The 18,435-nt window shown below is 36.3% G+C and overlaps 2 protein-coding genes across 14 annotated transcripts; both read left to right on the top strand.

The window, feature by feature from the left end:
* The first annotated feature begins 3,100 nt into the window (after window positions 1-3,100).
* LOC104425962 (cullin-1) lies at window positions 3,101-11,524 on the top strand. Of its 3 annotated transcripts, XM_039306562.1 has the most exons (20): window positions 3,101-3,238; window positions 3,950-4,117; window positions 4,233-4,332; window positions 5,679-5,864; window positions 6,094-6,141; window positions 6,225-6,428; window positions 6,522-6,599; window positions 6,784-6,873; window positions 6,966-7,046; window positions 7,136-7,198; window positions 8,672-8,704; window positions 8,792-8,878; window positions 8,952-9,101; window positions 9,185-9,240; window positions 9,838-9,958; window positions 10,039-10,200; window positions 10,328-10,471; window positions 10,596-10,814; window positions 10,941-11,108; window positions 11,190-11,524. In XM_039306562.1, exons 2-20 carry the CDS (start codon window positions 3,978-3,980, stop codon window positions 11,289-11,291), a joined length of 2,232 nt encoding a protein of 743 aa, XP_039162496.1. In that variant the 5' UTR covers window positions 3,101-3,238; window positions 3,950-3,977; the 3' UTR covers window positions 11,292-11,524. The 3 variants fall into 3 exon arrangements, with proteins under 3 accessions (XP_039162496.1, XP_039162498.1, XP_039162497.1); XM_039306564.1 differs by lacking the exon at window positions 6,094-6,141; XM_039306563.1 differs by lacking the exon at window positions 8,672-8,704.
* A 1,182-nt stretch (window positions 11,525-12,706) lies between these two features.
* LOC104425955 (nuclear transcription factor Y subunit B-5-like) lies at window positions 12,707-18,242 on the top strand. Of its 11 annotated transcripts, none has more exons than XR_005548388.1 (7): window positions 12,707-12,956; window positions 13,374-13,976; window positions 14,417-14,501; window positions 14,608-14,659; window positions 14,766-14,807; window positions 15,184-15,369; window positions 17,673-18,242. XR_005548388.1 is itself a non-coding variant. In XM_039306565.1 (2 exons), the coding sequence occupies exons 1-2, from the start codon at window positions 15,294-15,296 to the stop codon at window positions 18,035-18,037; spliced, it is 441 nt and encodes a 146-aa protein (XP_039162499.1). In that variant the 5' UTR covers window positions 14,814-15,293; the 3' UTR covers window positions 18,038-18,242. The 11 variants fall into 11 exon arrangements, 1 of the variants encoding a protein (XP_039162499.1); XR_001984214.2 differs by having other exon boundaries at window positions 13,287-13,976; XR_005548389.1 differs by having other exon boundaries at window positions 12,707-13,793; window positions 13,864-13,976.
* The last annotated feature ends 193 nt before the right edge of the window (window positions 18,243-18,435 follow it).

Genomic DNA, 18,435 nt, shown 5'->3' with positions numbered 1-18,435 from the left:
TCATTTTTTATAAATTCACAAATAAATAATTAAGCCCATAATGAATTTACACTAAAAACATTAATCCGCAATTTATTAATATTATTCATTATTTCAATTTGACAAATTCAACTCCATCTAATAATTCATAAAACTTGGAAAAGAAAAGACAAGTAATTCACATTTTGAACTCATATGCCAAACGTGTTGGAAGATAAGAGAAAAAAACTTGGAAAATGAATTGTGTATCACGGGAAACGAAAGTTTGAAGAAAAGAGAAAATCATGTTTTTCATCTTTTCCCATTTATTATTTTTATTATTGTTTTTTCTATTTTTTAACATATATATTTCGACCCCTTATTTATTGAAATTTTTTGAAATTGACCTCGCTTGTAGGAATCGCATATTGAAAACTTAAATGTTGAAATTCCAACATGAGTATTGAAAAGTATTGAGAAAGTTGATTAGGTGTTAGATTTTTCGACACATGTTGGTCGAGTGTCGAAGGATGTTCGAAAGTATCGGGAAGTATCGAACACGTGTCGAAGTATTTGATACAACATGAAGGCTCTTGGAAAGTATGGAGAGTGTCAACGCTTTCTATGGCAAATTTTCATTGTCATTGCATTTGGAAGAACTATATTGTATAAAGTGTGATTTTCATTAAACAAGAGAAAACCTAAAAAATATTGAGTGAATTTCCTAATTAACATTATAGATGCTTTTGTTGCTGTAAGGTAAGAATTTTCTCTGTGTTTGCAATTTATTTATTAATTTTATTTATTTATTGAATGCTATATAATGATTGCGCACCAACTGGTCACCTCAAATGTTGGGAAGTAAATTAAAATCAATGCAAATTGCCTACAAAACATTTTTAATATAAAAGACAAAAGGTAGCAAAATGATATTAGAAAAATTTAGTGTAATTAAGTCCCTACACTCATAAGTAAAGTAATTCTCTCATGAGTTTCTAATTGACCCACCAAAAAGTAGATAAGTGACGTTTCATAATTGAAAATCATTTACATATTAAGAAGGAAAACCCTAAGTCGCAAATTAGTATAAGCTTAGAAGAGCTTATGTTAAGTCTATGCTTTAAAATTCATTACCAAACCCCCTATATGGTGGGGAGGTCGCCACAATATAAATGATTATCCTTTTATGTAAAATGTATACTTTTTTAACCTTTTTAAAATGATTGATTTTCGACTAAAATAAACTAACCCAACTTGCTTTCCACACCCGTGCTTCATTTCTCCACTCGCAAGAGCTGGGTGGGTCCTCTTCCTTCTGCCTTTACCTTCTTCGAGAAGGTGTCCGTGTCGACCACCAGCTTCCATAAGGACCGGAAGAAAAGAAAAAGACAGGAAAAAATAAATAAATATCTACTTTTTAAAAATATTAAAAATTATTAAAAATTATTACGTCCAATGAAGTAATATTACTTAGGATGGCCTACATTTATGTCAATACTAGCCAACCAAAATTGATCAAATCGACTAAATTAGTATAAATATAAAATGTTTAAGACTCATTTTTGTAAAAAAGAAAATATTTATGACTGAATTGACATAATTATAATAAATTTAATTTTTTTAATAATTTTTCTAGTTGAACAAAATTAAAGCACTTGAAATATTTCCCAAAAATTCCACCTCTTTGTAATTTTTTGATATAGTTCACAATTTAACATGAAACTCCTTGCTTCGTGTATGCAGTTTACGAAGAACTATTTCATACAGAAAATTCAAAAAAAAAAAAATCTACAAAGTTTACAGGTCTAGATTTGTATTTTAACTTATTGTACGCATTTTATTTCGTGTAAGTATATTCAAATTTTCCAGCGACAATTCCCAATCGTCCCTCCAAATCTAATTCCTCGTCCAAGCATCAATACCTTTTGACCCTTCTTGGACTACAAGATTTAAGATGTTAGCGCAATCATGAACATGAAATGATTTTCAATCACCTAGCAAAGTAATTGGAATTTTATCTCACGTGTTATCCTTTTAAATTGGCATTTTCGAAGGTGGTAGAAAGCCTTTTGAGTAATTAAATATTTTTATTAGGGTAATCATGGAATTTTTAGGACACGTTTGGTAACATTTCTGTTCCTAAGAACAGTTTTTTTACAAAAACACTTTTTTTTTATTTAATTTCTGTTCTAAAAAATAGTTTATAAGTATTTTAAGGTGTTTAATAACTATATAAAATTTATGTTCCAAAAATAGAAATACGTTTAGTAAGATGCCAAATATTTTTGTGAATGAGAATTTTTTTATTTATTAATAATTTTATTGCATTTTTTTTTTTTTTTTTTTCCTTCTCCCTTGACCATGGCCTCCGGCAAGACAAGGGCCGGCGAGGTCATTGGTGTTGGGGAGCCTCAACCAAAGAGGCCCCAACCTCGCCAAATCTGGACAAGGTCAAGTTTGGCCCAATCATGGCGAGGCTCTGGCAAGATTGTCAAATCTCGCCTAGCCAGTTGCTAGCTGTTAACCAAGGCGGGAAGAAGAGAGGAAGAGAAAGAAAGAGAAGAAGAATAAGATTAGGAAGGAAGAGAAAAAATTGTTTCTTGAGTAGCTCCTAGGAACAAGAAACAATTTAGTTTTTGTTTTTTTTTTTATTTATTTCTATTCCATATCAAGAATAAAAAATTTATCAAACACGTTTCTATTCTATTTCTATTTCGAGAACAAAAAAAAATAGAAATATTTGTTCCAGAGAGCCTTAGTTGTTCATGCTCCGAAGTTAAATGTCTAATAATGATGAGGTGATGTTAGGACAACGCCCAAATGTTACCATTATCAGCAATTGGATAACCAATAATAGTTGACAAAAGGAAGCACTCGATTGTATTGGAGGGATTCGACTCAGAAATTTGAAAAGAGAGATCAAAATTTCATGATATTACTATAGTTGTATCAAGTAGAATGAATGATTGAAAAAATATCATCTCGAAAAATGATTAATTATGTCATCTTGAAATAATAAGTTGATAAATAAATGTTTTCGTCATCATAATAATTTATGTTCTAAATATTTTTGTTGATGGTAAAAAAAAAAATTTATTCATTAATTTTCACCAGGGAAATAAATGATTACTTTTTATTGAAAATATTTCTTTTTAAAAATGATTGATTTTCCGCTAAAATAAACTAACCCAACTTCCTTTCCATACTCTCTGCTTCATCTCTGCACCCCCTGGGGAGCTGGGTGGCTCTTCTTCCAGCTGCCTTTGCCTTCTTCGCCAAGGTATCCGAACTCTGCATATCCAAATCTCTCATTTCCCCAATCATCTCTCTCTCTCTCTCTGGTTTTCTAGTTCTGCTTTGCAATCTCGTTTCGAGGCTCGCGATCGCCGCCGGTGGCTGCCGTCGTTTCGCCATCGGATTCCGGCGGTTGACTTCGAGTTAATCGACCTCGGATCTTTTGTGCTCTTCTCGAAGGGATTGCGCCTTGGTTTCGGCTTTTTTTTCGCCTTTCGAGGTCGAACCGTGAGGTTTTACTCTGTTTATTTAGCTAGAAGTTCGTGGAAACAGAGTGGAAATGGGGGAATTTCTGTTCTGGGAGCTTGTTGATGTGTTTTTGTTAACGGTTGACTGAAGTTAAGGCTGATTTGTGGAATTTGAGGTAGAGTTATCAGAGGTTTGAATTCCAGGTGCCGGGTAGATACTACGCGTTAGATTAGGAAGCTGATACAGCTCGAGATGTTAGCAGTAATATCGAGTTTGGCTAAGGCGGATCGTTTAATCGTCCAAGACTTTAAATCAGAGTCCTGATGGGATACTCGTAATTATTTAAATACTTCTCCGGCGGATTAGTGATTGTCGTACTAGAAGCAGTCAATAGAACATTTTTTTGGCCTCGAGGAGGAGTGGATTTCCTTGGTTTTATTGCATTGTTGGATTTGGTTCAAACTCACAATTTTCTGTCTTCAATGACTTAATTGGCTTCTACGTGCAGATTTGGTGTTGAGAACAAGATTGTGGAGATGGCGGTGAATGAGAGGAAAACAATTGATTTAGAACAAGGATGGGAGATTATGCAAAAGGGTATAATGAAGCTCAAGAATATTCTTGAAGGGCTTCCCGAGACTGGGATCAGCTCGGAAGAGTACATGATGCTCTACACGTAAGCCTCACTTTTGCATTTGTGACTTCAGGAGTTCTGAATCTTAGAATTGTTATTCTAATGTCTAGATTGGTTTGCTAATAGTTGATCCTTTTCTTCTCAATCCTCCCACCAGTACTATCTACAATATGTGTACTCAAAAGCCTCCACGTGATTACTCCCAGCAACTGTATGACAAGTATAGAGAATCTTTTGAAGAGTATATCATGTCAACGGTGAGGAAGATTTACTGTTCACGACTGCCTTTTCCTGTTGTATTGGTTGATTGTTTTCCCTTGAGTTTACTTCATAAGCTTTGCATTTCTGGAAAACTTGAAGTTATGGAATTATAGAAGTTTTATCCAGCTCCGTTGTTGGAGTTATGTCCTTGTATACGCCAGTGACTTTCTCAGTTGCTGGTGTAATGGTTGGATGCTTTCTTCTTACTTTTACTTGCATTGCCTAAGTATCAGTTTTGTATAGTAAGGACGTGTCTTCATTTAAAAATTCATGACAGTGTTCTTCAATTCTTTGAAAATATTTCAAGGCTGTTTTTCCTCATTATAGCCTACTACTTTCTCTTTATTCATTAAAGACTGTATTTTATGATTGTTTTGTGAATTTTAGAAAAGATAGTAATTTCAAGATAGAAGAACTGTGGCACGTGGTGAAAGCTTGAGTCATTTTTGAAGAATAGATAGTATCAACCAACTGAGATTACATAAAGTGGATTAACAAGTAGTCGGCTGTTAGAAGAAGTCCAGTGACAAGGTTTCTCAAAGAATAAATAGCTCCAAAAGAACAGCAGAAAAACAAAGAATAATTAATAGATGCAAAATTTTTCCGCAAAGTAGTCTAGTAAATCTCTAGAGAGTCTATTTCTTTATCAGTGTGAAGAGTCATTTATTGCTGCAACTTAGATGTAATCTGGAGGGAGATAGCTCATCATTCTGCTCTACTTCCAAGCTAATGTACTATGCCCAAACCTTATGGCCAGTTAAGTTGATGGTCAAACAAAAAGAAAATAAGACAAAAGAGAAATGGCTGAAGTTTGCAGTTTTATGGAGCTTTCTTCATTATTTAGATGTTAATATACCTTATTTATGACTCTGCATGGTTATTCTTGTTTTCGTAGCCAGTCAAATCCTCCAGACTTTTGTTGCTTCTGATTTGTAGCCCATGATTCTAGGGGTTGGGCATTTACCATTTCATACATGGGTATATTAGGAGAAACTGAGGAATCGTACCTTCTTTCCCTGTCCACCTTGTTCTTGCTTTCTCCTTCTCTGCTTCTCTAAACGTGCGATCAATTTGCATAAATTGTTTGAACAAGAAAGTTATTATTTATTTATGTATTAATTTTTTGGGGGGAAGGGAGGGACATTTATCACTTTTTTTTTTGCATGGGGAGGGATTGTCTGATAATTAATTATCTTATAATTATGATTCTTCAAATGCAGAGTTGGTTAGTACCTGTATTTAGCTTATTGGTTATATCTAGTTCTTTCATTTGTGTGGCTGCTGTCATTTTAATTTTTATTATCCTCGTCAATTACAAAATCTGCTTCGGTTTACAATTTAGGTATTGCCATCATTAAGAGAGAAGCATGACGAGTTTATGTTGAGAGAGCTTGTCAAAAGATGGGTGAATCATAAGGTCATGGTCAGATGGCTTTCTCGTTTCTTCTATTATCTAGATCGCTACTTCATTGCAAGGAGATCACTGCCACCCCTTAATGAAGTTGGCCTGACCTGCTTCCGCGATCTGGTATGAATTCTATACAATATTTCGATTTGCTGTTCTCTTTATTATTATTTTTTTTTTTTTTTTTTTTTTTTTGGGGGTGGGATTTAGCTTAGATTGCATGCTAGGATAGTTGTGGCCTTTAAACAATTCATCATTGATCTTTTAGTTGACTCTGATACGGTCATTTTCAGTTTCCTCCATAGATGCCGCACTAAAATTTGACTATTGTACATTGTTTGCTGTTTTAAAGGTATATCAAGATTTAAAGGTGAAAGTAAGCAATGCTGTGATCTCATTGGTATATTTGTGTTCATTTAACTACAGTCCTTTCCTGTCTTTGTTGTTAATGTTGAATTAACTAACAGAAATTGTTTACATTAGATTGATCAAGGACGTGAAGGCAAGCAAATTGATCGAGCTTTATTGAAGAATACATTGGATATATTCTTGGAAATTGGCATGGGAAAGATGGATTATTATGAAAATGATTTTGAAGCAGCTTTGCTGAAAGATAGTGCTGCTTATTATTCCCGTAAAGCTTCAGGTTGGATCTCAGAGGACTCCTGTCCTGATTTTATGTTGAAGGTGAATGGGAATTTAGATCCTATCTAATCATTTACATCTTGATGATGATGATAATATTTCATAAGGTTTGATGTTTGATATTGGGATTCCCAGGCAGAGGAGTGCCTAAAACGAGAGAAAGATAGGGTTTCTCATTACTTGCATTCTAGCAGTGAGCCCAAGCTACTAGAGGTTTGTCCCTTTTACTTGTGTTAATTTTGGCTTTAATGGTTGGTGGAAGAACTTGTGCAGTTGACTATGAGTATAGTTCATATCTTTGATTCTTGTTGAGATTTTGAATATTCCAAGATCCGGATGGAATTTGTTCCATGCACTTTTTAGTTTTGCTATTATGATCTTTTTGCTCTTTCTTCAGAAAGTTCAACATGAGTTGTGGTCTGTATATGCAAGCCAACTGTTTGGAAAGGGGCATTCAGGGTATCATGCATTACTTACAGATCATAAGGTATTCTGGCTCCACTTTTGTCCCTTTATGAGCATCTGGTCCTAAATACTTTTTAGGTGTATTTACCTACCAAGTTTTCTGATGCTGTTTAGGTTGAAAATTTGTCGAGGATGGTCAGGGTATTCTCAAAAGTACCAATATTCTTGGATCCTCTCACTAACATACTCAAGCAAGTCCGTTTTCTGTCATCCATATTGCATCCACATTAAGTTACACTTGCCTTTGTCATCCTTTACCTCGTTTTTCATACCTTATATGTCAGCGTGTCACTGATGAGGGCACTGCCTTGGTCAAACAAGCAGAAGATGCAGCTGGCAGCAAGAAGGTTGGTTCTTAATTTATCAGTCCATGGCTTTGATTTTTCTTAGGAATTTGCAGAATTTTCTCTAGTTCATTTAAATGAGCAAGGTTGATTATTTTGTACAATTGGATTGTCGTCAGGCACTGAATTTGCTTGCTCATCAGTTTCTGCTCTCCTGTCTCAAAATGATTCTGCGTCCTTCAATGGTGTCTTGATGATCCAGAATTAATTGAGTAAACAGGGGGAGACTCAATTGGAATAACATGGCAAAAGAAAACAAGCTGAGATTTCGGACTGTTTTGGACTAAAATCTGATGTCATTCATTGATGTAGCCTTCTAGATCAAACAAGCTATGCATATAGTTAGTATAATCATAAGATCACCGTCAACCCTTAGTGAAAATGGAATATTTTCATTGATCGTGGCTATCTGGGGTCAGACTATTGTCCTTCTTACAGAATAGAGACCTGCTAGGATTCTAGTAAGTTTCGTGTTTTTTTACTTAAAGCAGGGTGCTAGCTACTTGGAGCAGGATTAGTGTCAGCCAGTTAGTTAATCCCCCTATGCTAATTGCAATATAGGTTAGTCGAATCAAAACAGGATTTGTTGTTGACTTAGATCGCCGTTTTGGGAAAAAGTTTCTCTTTCATTCAAAAAGATGGAAATTAGACTTCAAATAAAAAGATTGACCTACAGAAAGAAATGCAGCTTGCCACTAGAGGCTAGTCGAGCATTGTCCCAAAAGGAAATCTAAAAGGATAAGTTTTGCGTGGGTAAGTGACAGCTTCATTTTGGAGGGGAATAACCCAAAGATTAGGAGCCAATATATTATGGTGTTCGGAAAGATGTAAATCACACTAGTGATCACTAGATATGCCATACGTTCCAAGATCTGACCACTAGATATGCCATACATATTCCACATATACATGTTAGCATAGATAGCTGACACATATACGTCATCATGTTATTGTTTTAGCAGTCGCGCCTATGTGAACCACAATCTGAAGTTGTTATTCAATCATTCAACTATGATTGCAATGCCATACTGTGTACCAATAGAACTGGCTTATTGCGTACTCATGCCTGTACTGCTGTTATGTATAGTAATGAACCACTGTCCGTGAAACATTCGACAGGATATTTGAAAGGTCTACATGTACAGTTAGTATTCTTCTCTTGAACAGATATTGTAAGGAGTTTATTGAAGTTCTAGCATTCATTTAGTTTGAATTATATGGTGCAATTTTTTCAATTAATATGATGCTTAGGAAGTTGTCCTGCAATGCTTTCTAGCTTTAGGTTTTCATAAAGGAATTTACTCTTCACCTAGTTACCATTTGTGTTATTTTATTTTCCAATCTAAATCCGACTCAACTTTTGAGACTTGTCATCCTTGTCACTCTGTAGTTATAGTGTGGGGTTTGTGCATACCTTTGTTTTGATTTGTAACATTTTATGAAACGACCAATTAGTCCCTTCATTCCTTTTCACAGGCCAATAAGAAGGATGTAGGCTTGTGGCAACAAGTAACGCAATCAATCTTCCACTTCTCCATATGTGGATAAAATTTTGTTTGTCTGTTGAGGAGCATTGATTCAGCTCATTGTTGGCAGGTTTTCATGAGGAAAATGATTGAGCTACATGCTAAGTATGTGGTATATGTGAATGAACGTTTCCAGAATCACGTCATTTTCCATAAGGTTCATATCTTGTGATTGAAGAGATTTCAAAAAGCTACATCGGACATACTTACTTGGATGTTCCTTTTGACAGGCACTTAGGGAGGCTTTTGAGGCCTTTTGCAACGAGGGTGTTGGTGGAAGCTCAATTGCAGAGCTTTTGGCTACTTTTTGTGATAATATACTTAGGAAGGGAAGTAGTGAAAAATTGAGCGATGAAGCCATTGAAGAAACACTTGAGAAGGCCTGTTGTTTGGACATTAATTTTTGCAATGTAGTTTAGAATCATTTTTTAAGTATCACAGGTGGTTATTGTACCTTTTGCAGGTAGTAAAGTTGCTCGCATATATCAGTGACAAGGATCTTTTTGCTGAGTTCTATAGGTAATATTTATAGTATTGGAGGTGTATTACCGGTGCATAGCCTACCGACCATATCGTTGGAAATGAAGTTAACTAAATCTCTTATGTCACAGTCTCCTTAGTGATACTACATAAAAGATAGTTCATGATATATTGAAATTGGGCTTACTAGTTTTTTACCTATTATTTAGATACGTCAAAACTAGTTCTATCAGTTTCTTGAATACTGTAATTTCATAGGATACTAGACCCTTGAGTAATGGGTGCAAGTTTACTGAGGCTACTGTGCTTGTCTTTATGCCAATGATATTCAAGATGAACGTATGTTCTCAAGATTGATTTGCCTTATATATTATTTAACATCTCTCTTCTGTACTCTATAGTAAAAGAAAAATGAGATCATTTCCATAATCAATTTACAGTGACTGAGAATATCTATCAAGCATGTTAAAATTCCATGCATTAGAACATGAAACTTAGCCATATCAATTTTTGGAAACAAATGCCTCATCCACTAAGTGGGGTCTGTTATGTGGATCCATTTGTGGTTGTAATCCATTATAATTGAGGCTTGGTGATGCCATCAAACTGCTTACTAATAATGATCAAAACTGACAGGAAGAAGCTTGCTGGACGACTTCTTTTTGATAAGAGTGCCAATGATGACCATGAGAGAAGTATGCTGATGAAATTAAAGCAGCAATGTGGTGGTCAGTTCACATCAAAGATGGAAGGGATGGTTGGTGTTCCTACATTTCTTTCTTAAGAGCTAGTTTCACCTGCAGCAATACGTTCCTAGTTCACTTCTCTGTGTTCCAGGTTACGGATTTGATGTTAGCAAAGGAAAACCAAACTAGTTTTGAAGAGTATCTCAGTAATAATCCAAATGCAAATCCTGGCATTGACTTGACGGTCATGGTTCTGAATACTGGCTTTTGGCCGAGTTACAAGTCCTTTGATTTGAACGTTCCAGCAGAAATGGTACTTGCAGAATTTTGCTGAGAGATAAAATTTGAAGTTTTGTTTGATGTTCATAGGCAATTTCCAATAGTTGAAATTGACTACTTACTCTGATTTAAAAGTTATTGTTAATTGCTGGCTGTTTCAGGTAAAGTGCATCAAAGTTTTCAGGGAATTCTACCAAAGAAAAACAAAGCATCGAAATTTAAAATGGATTTATTCATTAGGGACTTGTAACATTATTGGTAATTTTGAGCCAAAATCGATGGATTTGATAGTGACAACATACCAGGTAATTTGTTTTTTGAACGTTTTGTATTTATCAATCTTGAGATCTGGTAGACTTTGGGATTTGTTATTTCGTCTTATGTATTTTTTCACTTGAAAACGTTTCATCCCTCTCTATTGCTTTGTAGGCCTCAGCTCTGTTGTTATTCAACTCTTCTGATAGACTGAGTTACTCGGAGATAATGACCCAGTTGAATTTGACTGATAGTGATGTTGTGAGGCTTCTCCACTCCTTATCATGTGCCAAGTACAAGATCCTTAACAAAGAGCCAAACACAAAAAACATTGCTCCCACTGATCACTTTGAGTTCAACTCCAAGTTCACTGACAAAATGCGGAGGATCAAGGTATAACCGAGTGTTTTTGAATTGTCCTGAATTGTCTGACCTTGTCTTTCTACATTGCAATCCTGTTTTAGCTTTTCTCCCCTAATTTATCAGTGCAGTCTTGTTTTAATATTTCCTGACATGCAGATTCCTCTTCCTCCTGTGGATGAGAAGAAGAAAGTTATAGAAGATGTTGATAAGGATCGGACATATGCAATCGATGCCTCGATTGTGCGTATCATGAAGAGTCGAAAGGTTTTGGGTCATCAGCAGCTGGTCATGGAGTGTGTTGAGCAGTTGCGTCACATGTTTAAGGTCTTTATTAGACGCTGTGTTGACTCAATACCTTCATCCTGGTTCTTTCAGTTTTTATCAACTGATTTTGTTTTATTGCAGCCTGATTTCAAGGCAATCAAGAAAAGGATTGAGGACTTGATCACTCGAGACTATTTGGAGAGAGACAAAGACAACCCCAATTTGTTCAGATATCTGGCATGACATGTTCTGGATGATTGTCCAGATCGAGTGACTTCTTCTCCTGCAATGGCAGGGGAACAAGTTCGAGATCCCTCTGGTGGCGGCGTCCGAAACAATGTAATTGTCTGTCCTTGGTGCTGGAAAGTTAGGATCTCTTAATGCTTGTACATTTTGTCTACACAGCTGAGTGTGAATAATAGCTAGAGCTTGTGTTTTTGCCATGTTTAAATAAAAAAAAAAAAAGATAAGCGCATTAGAAGTTCCAAACTTTTCGAGATGGTGTAATTGAGTTATAAAATTTTAGAAAGTTCAATCAAAGCCAAACTTATCAAATTGATGCATTCAAATCCCCCCGTCAACTCTGTGCAATTTGAGAGGAAATTGTCCGATGAGTTCTAAATTTATTATATCGATATTAATTCTATCATAATATTTCAAATTTTGCCAATTTAATTCCAAACTTTTGCCAGAAATACAAATATTGTCATTTTGGTCAATTTTTTTTATAGAAGGACTACATCTATTATTAACTTTCGTAAAAAATTAATCGGAAGGATTACGTTGAAATTTCGTACAAAGGTTTAGGCTCTAAATTGGCAAAATTGGCTAAATTAGCACTTGTGTAATAGGTTGAAAACTTAATGACGTCAATGTGGCAAATTTTATTATTTTTTTGAAAGAGAAGCGCTAATGTGACATATTCTTCCTTAGTCAAACCTTTTTTTCTTCACTTGAGCTCTTCCATGACCTCGACCTTCGGGCTCTACAAGCCGTGGTGGCATCTTCTCGAGCTCGAACGGCAGCCATGGCTGTTGGCCTCTCGAGCTCACACGGCCCAAGATACAGATGATGGGATCAGCAAGTTTACTTTCGTCTTTCTATTTTGTTTGCTCATTTCTGTGGATCTTTGAGTCATCATCATTTTTTTTAGTTTGAAAAGTAGAAGACGAATGATGATGAACAACAGCACGCGATAATTCAATTTTCATTTTATCTTTTCAAATTTTCTGTTTGTTTTCTAATGAGGTGCTCAATGCATGCCACATCAGCGTGCACCTTAAAAGATTGAGATAAATGCATTAAGGATTTTAAAATTTATCATAAAATGTAGTTGAATACTAAATCATTTTAAAAAGTACAATTAAGTCCTAAAATTTTATCGCGAAAATATAATTAACTACTAATTTAAAAAAAATACAATTAAGTCTTAAAGCTTATCAATTTAATACAATAAAATCTCCCTTTTAATTTCATTTAAGATATATGTGCTGACGTGGCGTCTAGCAAGTGTTACATCAGAAAAACTCAAAAACATAAAAGGTAAAAAAGAAGAAGAAAGATTAAAAAAAAAAAAAAAAACCTTAAGAGAAGGAAAAAAAAAGGTAAGAAGTTAAAAAAGGGTAAGATCGTCGGCTCTGCTGCGCCTCCATGCCAAATGATTGGGGAAAATCTGGCATGCCTTACTCTTTCATGGGGAGGCAGGGTTGTGTCGTGGGAAGACTAGCAGGTTTAAAATTGTGCTGCAGAGAACTGTGGAATTGGCGGGGAGGATTATGATACCGTTCGTCGATCTCTTTTATATTGCAACATGTCTTTTGAAGCTCTCGTCAACGTGAAAAAGCAGCTAGAAAGAACTGGGTTTTCCGTGCAAAGCTGTGAACGATAGTGGCCTATGGTTGCATGCAGGTTCTTTGATCAGATCTCTCTTTCCTTCTTGCATGTTGCTGCACTTTGCAACTAAAAGTTGATGATGAACATTTTAGGCTTCAAGTCAAGTTTCAGTAATTTCACTATGCCATGTTTATTAGCTACTTAGAATGCATGCTTCATTGAATTTCAATCGTTCGATTATTGATTTGGAAAGATCTTCGGGATCGTCAAAGTGTGGGTGCGATGCTGAATACTAGAATAGAGCTTTGTGGGAGCAACTTTTGTGATGAAATATTAGGAAGTGTTGCCTTTTATTGGTTGCTTCCTTGGTTATTTGAGATGATTGATTAAATGGCTATTATCTAGATGCTTCTAAGCCGATGGGTACAAGGAATCGGTGCTGATTCTTGCAAGAACTGCTGTCTTTTGAATATTTTGTGTGCCTGTGGACAGCCATTTGGATATTCTCATGGGGTATCTGCGACTGGTTACTGCATCCAAGAGCAAGATCAGAACAATCCAAACAACATAGGAAGTGTATTTGTCACTGAACCTGCTCAAGGTGATGGTAATGGTTTATTTAGGCGAGTACGTGTGCATGTCAGTGGACCCGAAGATGGGTTGGGTGGTATTGGACATGGAATTACTTTTGCGCCAGTAGATGCTTAGCCACCAATACGTATGTCTTTTCATGTGTGCCTTTTGGTGTCAGCAACATAAATTGCCCACAAACTCTTGCTAATGACGCTTCAGAAGCCAGAGGTGACCAGGGTGGCGATTTGTTGGGAGATGGAGATGGGTTGACAGCTCTGTTTGGGCTAAGCCAGGGAGGAAGTAATGCAGCTAATAACCACAGGGATCTAACCGCAAGAGGTTATGAGACAGATCTCCAGAGTAAATTGTCTGAAACTTCTGACCAAGTGGAAATGCCGTCCCTGTGCAGATGCTTGATCATACCGGTGATGATGTTGGAATTCAATGGGATAGTACTAGTGGTTCCTCCATCTCTTTGGATATGAAGACCCCTCTTGGTTATTTTCCTCCTTTCTGTTTTGGGTAAGCTGCTGCTTTCTTATTGTACAAACTGTTTAAAAGACGGACCGGGAGAATGCTGAAGGCTTTACTTTTATGGTTTCAGAATTTCTCTGGCTAGCTACTTAGATGAAACTATTACTTAAATTCATTTTCGAATTCTCTATATATAATTTACATAAATAAGATTGAGTTTTCCTTTAGTCTGATGTTTCATCCTTTTGTCCCGTGAGACCACAGTTCATCTGGGGCAAGCTCGGGATATAATATGTAGAGGACTTCATGCAACTCATGCTTAGTTTCTGGTGGAAGTTGGTTTTTGCAGACTATTGCTTGGTTTTGTCCACTGTCAGTCCTGATTGCTTTATAATTTTCTGGAACTATCTTTGAGTTTCCATTCTTGAAAAGAACAGTAAATTGAAATCCTATCCCATCCATGTGCTGGGTCTGATTTTGTTGTGCAGGGTCGAATTTGTGTTAGTTCATAGGCTCAGTGATGGCTAAGTCAAGCACTCGGCAGAATTATCTTATGCAGGTTCATTATGAAAGGTAGATCATAGTCATGTGTTTCTAAGTTTACCCAATTTAGATGGCTTACTATGTTCTTCAAAAGTTCTGATGCAAAATGGTATCTATGCAACTCTCGAATATATAGGTGAGTGTCCAAGCTTTTAATGATGAAGACCCTCAAAAGTGCAGAAAACTCGGTATGTATTTTCTTGGTCAAGCCATACTTTTAAGATAAATTTTTTTTAGAATCAGGCATGAACCCCAAGACAATATGCTGAATCTACTGGTTCCCAATTGCAACAGGATTCATCGACGGAAGGCTGAATGCCCTGATTCCTTGGAAAGGTCAGTTTTTTCATTGCTTAGTTTGAGCATGAGAGTATTTACTTGTGTTTTGATGTGGATAAAAGATTCTTTATATTAGCTTGGTGTGGGTTTCATATGCATGTTACTCTCTAAAGTTCATTTGAAATGAAGGGAAATTAATGGGAAGTTACAACTGACTGTTATATTTAATTCTCAATTCAAACTCATTTTGCCTTTACAACTTCTCTCTGGCAAGTTCATGTGTATGTAGACACTCATGAAAAGGTCACTGATTGGTATCAGGTAGGGTTCTAATTCAAAAATAGCTACTTAAAAGGTCAAATATCATTTGAATATATTACGCGGTCACTGTATAGCTTGTTAACTTCTGTGTCACTATATCCTTGTAATTCAGCTGATCTGTCCATCAAAAAGATAAGTCGTGGTCTTCATAAGTTTTAAACAGGGGCACTCTTTTGCCAAAGGCTCCAAAAGGATGGGGTTGGCGAACAGCACTCTTATTTGATGAGCTCCCTGATCTCCTTCAAAATGGTGCCTTACAGGTCGCTGCTGTTGTGCAGCTCATGTGAAATGACACAAGGTAGTTTACCTCATTCCTCTGTAGATAGCAATGAATATAATAAGCTCCAGATAGAGTGCAGAAATTAACAACAGAATATGGGAAAAGTTGGGTTAAGATCTCATGAGGGACAAAGAAAAGTACCTTGTGGATGCTCTGTAGTTTCTGTTAGCTGGTGTATATTTTTGGGAGATGCATAGAGATGGAATGAAGTGGTGGCTTGTGCTTAATCTACAGAGTTCATTTTCCCAACATCTTACTTTGAGATCACTTTTCCTAACAACAAAAAGAAACTGAAATTTGTTTCAGATAATTTTAGTTATAGCTTGTATAAATGATAATCTTCTATCTGCGTGCAAGCGAAAAGCCATTAGGATTAGGTATTCTTTGATACTACCAACAAAACTCTCGTATTTGTTGAAAGAATTTTGGAACAGGATGGGTGGTACTTGATGGTCTACCTTATTGCAGCCACATTAAGCATTCTTGAAAGAACCTCCATAGCGAGCACAATAGATAAGGGGAAGGACACCCTCTTTTACCCGCAGAAAAACCTTGAGAACCATTGACATTAATGGAGAAAGAGGGAGAAATAATGCACAGCTTGGTCCAAGTCAGGATAGAAACAGGCACACCAATTGCTTGCAGAATCTTTAGAAGGAAATCCCAATTCAATAAGTCAAAAGCTTTAATCAGTCTCAATCAAGCACCTTGGGGATGTACCATCCCTATGATTCATGCTACTGAAATGGGGAAATCTTACTCAATCTGCAAGCTAGGATCTTAGTAACTCATTTATGCAAAACGGTGCATCAAGATATAGGCCTAAAACCAGCAAATTGTAGAAGCGGTTGCTGATTTAACAAGAGAAATAGCTGTTGCATTTATTTTCTTCAATAGCTTCGAAGAGGAAAGGAAGAAACATTGCATCACAGCCCTTTTTACTAATAACAATCCAAGCAAAAGCATAAGATGAGACCAAAAAGCCATCTGATCCTAGTGCTTATCCCCATTCGTGGACCACAAAACCTGCTTAATCTCTTCATGCTTAACAGGAGCAGTAAGGCTTTGCTATAAATGGGAACGCAATGTCACTGTGAAATATCATTTAGGACAGATAAAGAGCATCCCGAATCATGAGAACTAAGAAGTAACTGGTAGTGAGAGATGACAACAACAAATATTTGTGTGACCTTCAATTTCACACCATAGATTTTTCTATCTAGAAATCACACAAGTTCAACTCAAAAAGGAACACAAACTATTAAGCGGTCACCCAATTTATTGGGTTACCTAACTGACTTAGGAACAAGCATATTAAATATCACAAAATAAAAATGCGAAATGCTGTATCAACATGAGAGACAGGCGGGCTAGCAGCTAATCACATTTTTGCTTCTTTTTAATTAATTAGAAATACTGATTGAATAAACTTGATGAGCATACTTGCCGAGTGAAGAATATATATATAACTAAAGGACCCCCTTCAACTTGCCATATCTTCTCAATATAAAGGAGACACTTAAGTTGCACTTGATGCTGATCTAATTGTCATTAACTACACGATCTCAAGGATTCAAACCCCAAAACCCTCAAAATTTCATGCAATTTAAAGTGTTCTTATGGTTTTGATGCCATATGCAATGAAGGAAGCTAGAGTAAATGTCATGCAATTATTGACTTATTGGTTAATCAGATGCTATAATAGAATATCACTGGTTGAATGCACAGAAAAAAAACATTTGGGTGGATTGCAAATAATCACCAACTTAAGCTTTTATCACTAATCAAATTACTTACTCGGAGTAAGCTCATTTGTAGAGAAAAAAGGACTAATGCTGGGGTTTGTTGTCTACCTCAAAACTCACCAAATCGACAAGAATATTTGAAGCCTAAAACTTAAGAAATTGACTCCAGATTCTGTCTCATCCTCCACTTATAACTAGAGGACTAAGAGGTGTTAAATACACTGAAGAAAGTACATTGCTATTTTCTTTTTTTTCACTAGGACTTACGGAGCAAAGACAACCAATATGCCGTGAAATCACTATCAACTTTATAATTAGAATTTTCGACTCCATGGTGTCTACCATGTTTATCTGGCCAGTAGATTGAGCTTGTGACAAAAGACCCACCATTTGTGTCGATCTGTCTGTCGTCATCACATGCCAAAATGGACTAGAATAAAATCATAAGTTAAATGCGTATATCAAGTCGGATGCCTAACTTCGTGCATTTATATACCTTAGAAGATAGCCCTTTGACATCTGAAGACAGAGTCTAAATTCCACGAGGATCTTGTACTTTCGTGTGTGAACCGCTAGAAATGGTGGATAACATTGGTGCCAACGATGGAAGCATCAAGGAGCAAGACAGGCTACTCCCAATAGCCAACGTGGGGCGGATCATGAAGCAAATCGTCCCTCCCAACGCAAAAATCTCAAAGGAAGCGAAAGAAACGATGCAAGACTGTGTCTCAGAGTTCATCGGCTTCGTGACCAGTGAAGCGTCTGAGAAGTGCCGGAGGGAGAGGAGGAAGACCGTGAATGGCGATGATATTTGCTGCGCTATGGAGACACTGGGTTTCGACGATTATGCTGGTATGCTAAGAAGGTATTTGCATAGATATAGGGAATTAGAAGGAGAAAAGGCTAATCAAGACAAGGCGATGAACAACACTGAAAAGTAGCAAATCAAACGGTGTTGAGCAATCTTTGTCATGTAGAAATACTCTTAACAATTTAGGAACAATCAGGCTTCGACCTTCACCTTGGCAAACTTCTAATATGATGAAAGGAGTGATAGATGAATCTCAAGGCCATGTTGAGAATATGAGGGAAGGTATTAGGGCAAGCCATATTTATCAAGTTTCTAGCTTTAATCATGATGACATTCATGGAGGTAATTTTCATATTTGGGCTTTTTATTTTCAGACGCTTTAGTATTGTTTTCGTTTTCCAGATTTATCTGCATAGCATTCAGCCAAGAGTTATTTAGGGCAATGTTCACCTAATTCACTGGAATTTTTCGTAATCAAGTCAAGAATCTGAGCACTTGCGGTCTGAAATCAGAATTCTAAATGGAACT

This window comes from Eucalyptus grandis, chromosome 2 (genome assembly GCF_016545825.1).
Source record: "Eucalyptus grandis isolate ANBG69807.140 chromosome 2, ASM1654582v1, whole genome shotgun sequence".
Taxonomy (NCBI): Eukaryota; Viridiplantae; Streptophyta; class Magnoliopsida; order Myrtales; family Myrtaceae; genus Eucalyptus; species Eucalyptus grandis.
The sequence above is the reverse complement of the archived record's forward strand: the minus strand, read 5'-3'. Positions and strand labels throughout refer to the sequence as shown.

Excerpts from the sequence above, each read along its gene's own strand:
- LOC104425962 (XM_039306562.1), top strand. The coding sequence starts at position 3,978 with ATGGCGGTGAATGAGAGGAAAACAATTGATTTAGAACAAGGATGGGAG. Across the intron at positions 6,600-6,783 it reads GTGAGCCCAAGCTACTAGAG|AAAGTTCAACATGAGTTGTG; the intron begins GTTTGTCCCTTT and ends CTCTTTCTTCAG. Across the intron at positions 9,102-9,184 it reads TTGAAGAAACACTTGAGAAG|GTAGTAAAGTTGCTCGCATA; the intron begins GCCTGTTGTTTG and ends TACCTTTTGCAG.
- LOC104425955 (XM_039306565.1), top strand. The coding sequence starts at position 15,294 with ATGAGCTCCCTGATCTCCTTCAAAATGGTGCCTTACAGGTCGCTGCTG. Across the intron at positions 15,370-17,672 it reads CTCATGTGAAATGACACAAG|AAATGGTGGATAACATTGGT; the intron begins GTAGTTTACCTC and ends GTGAACCGCTAG.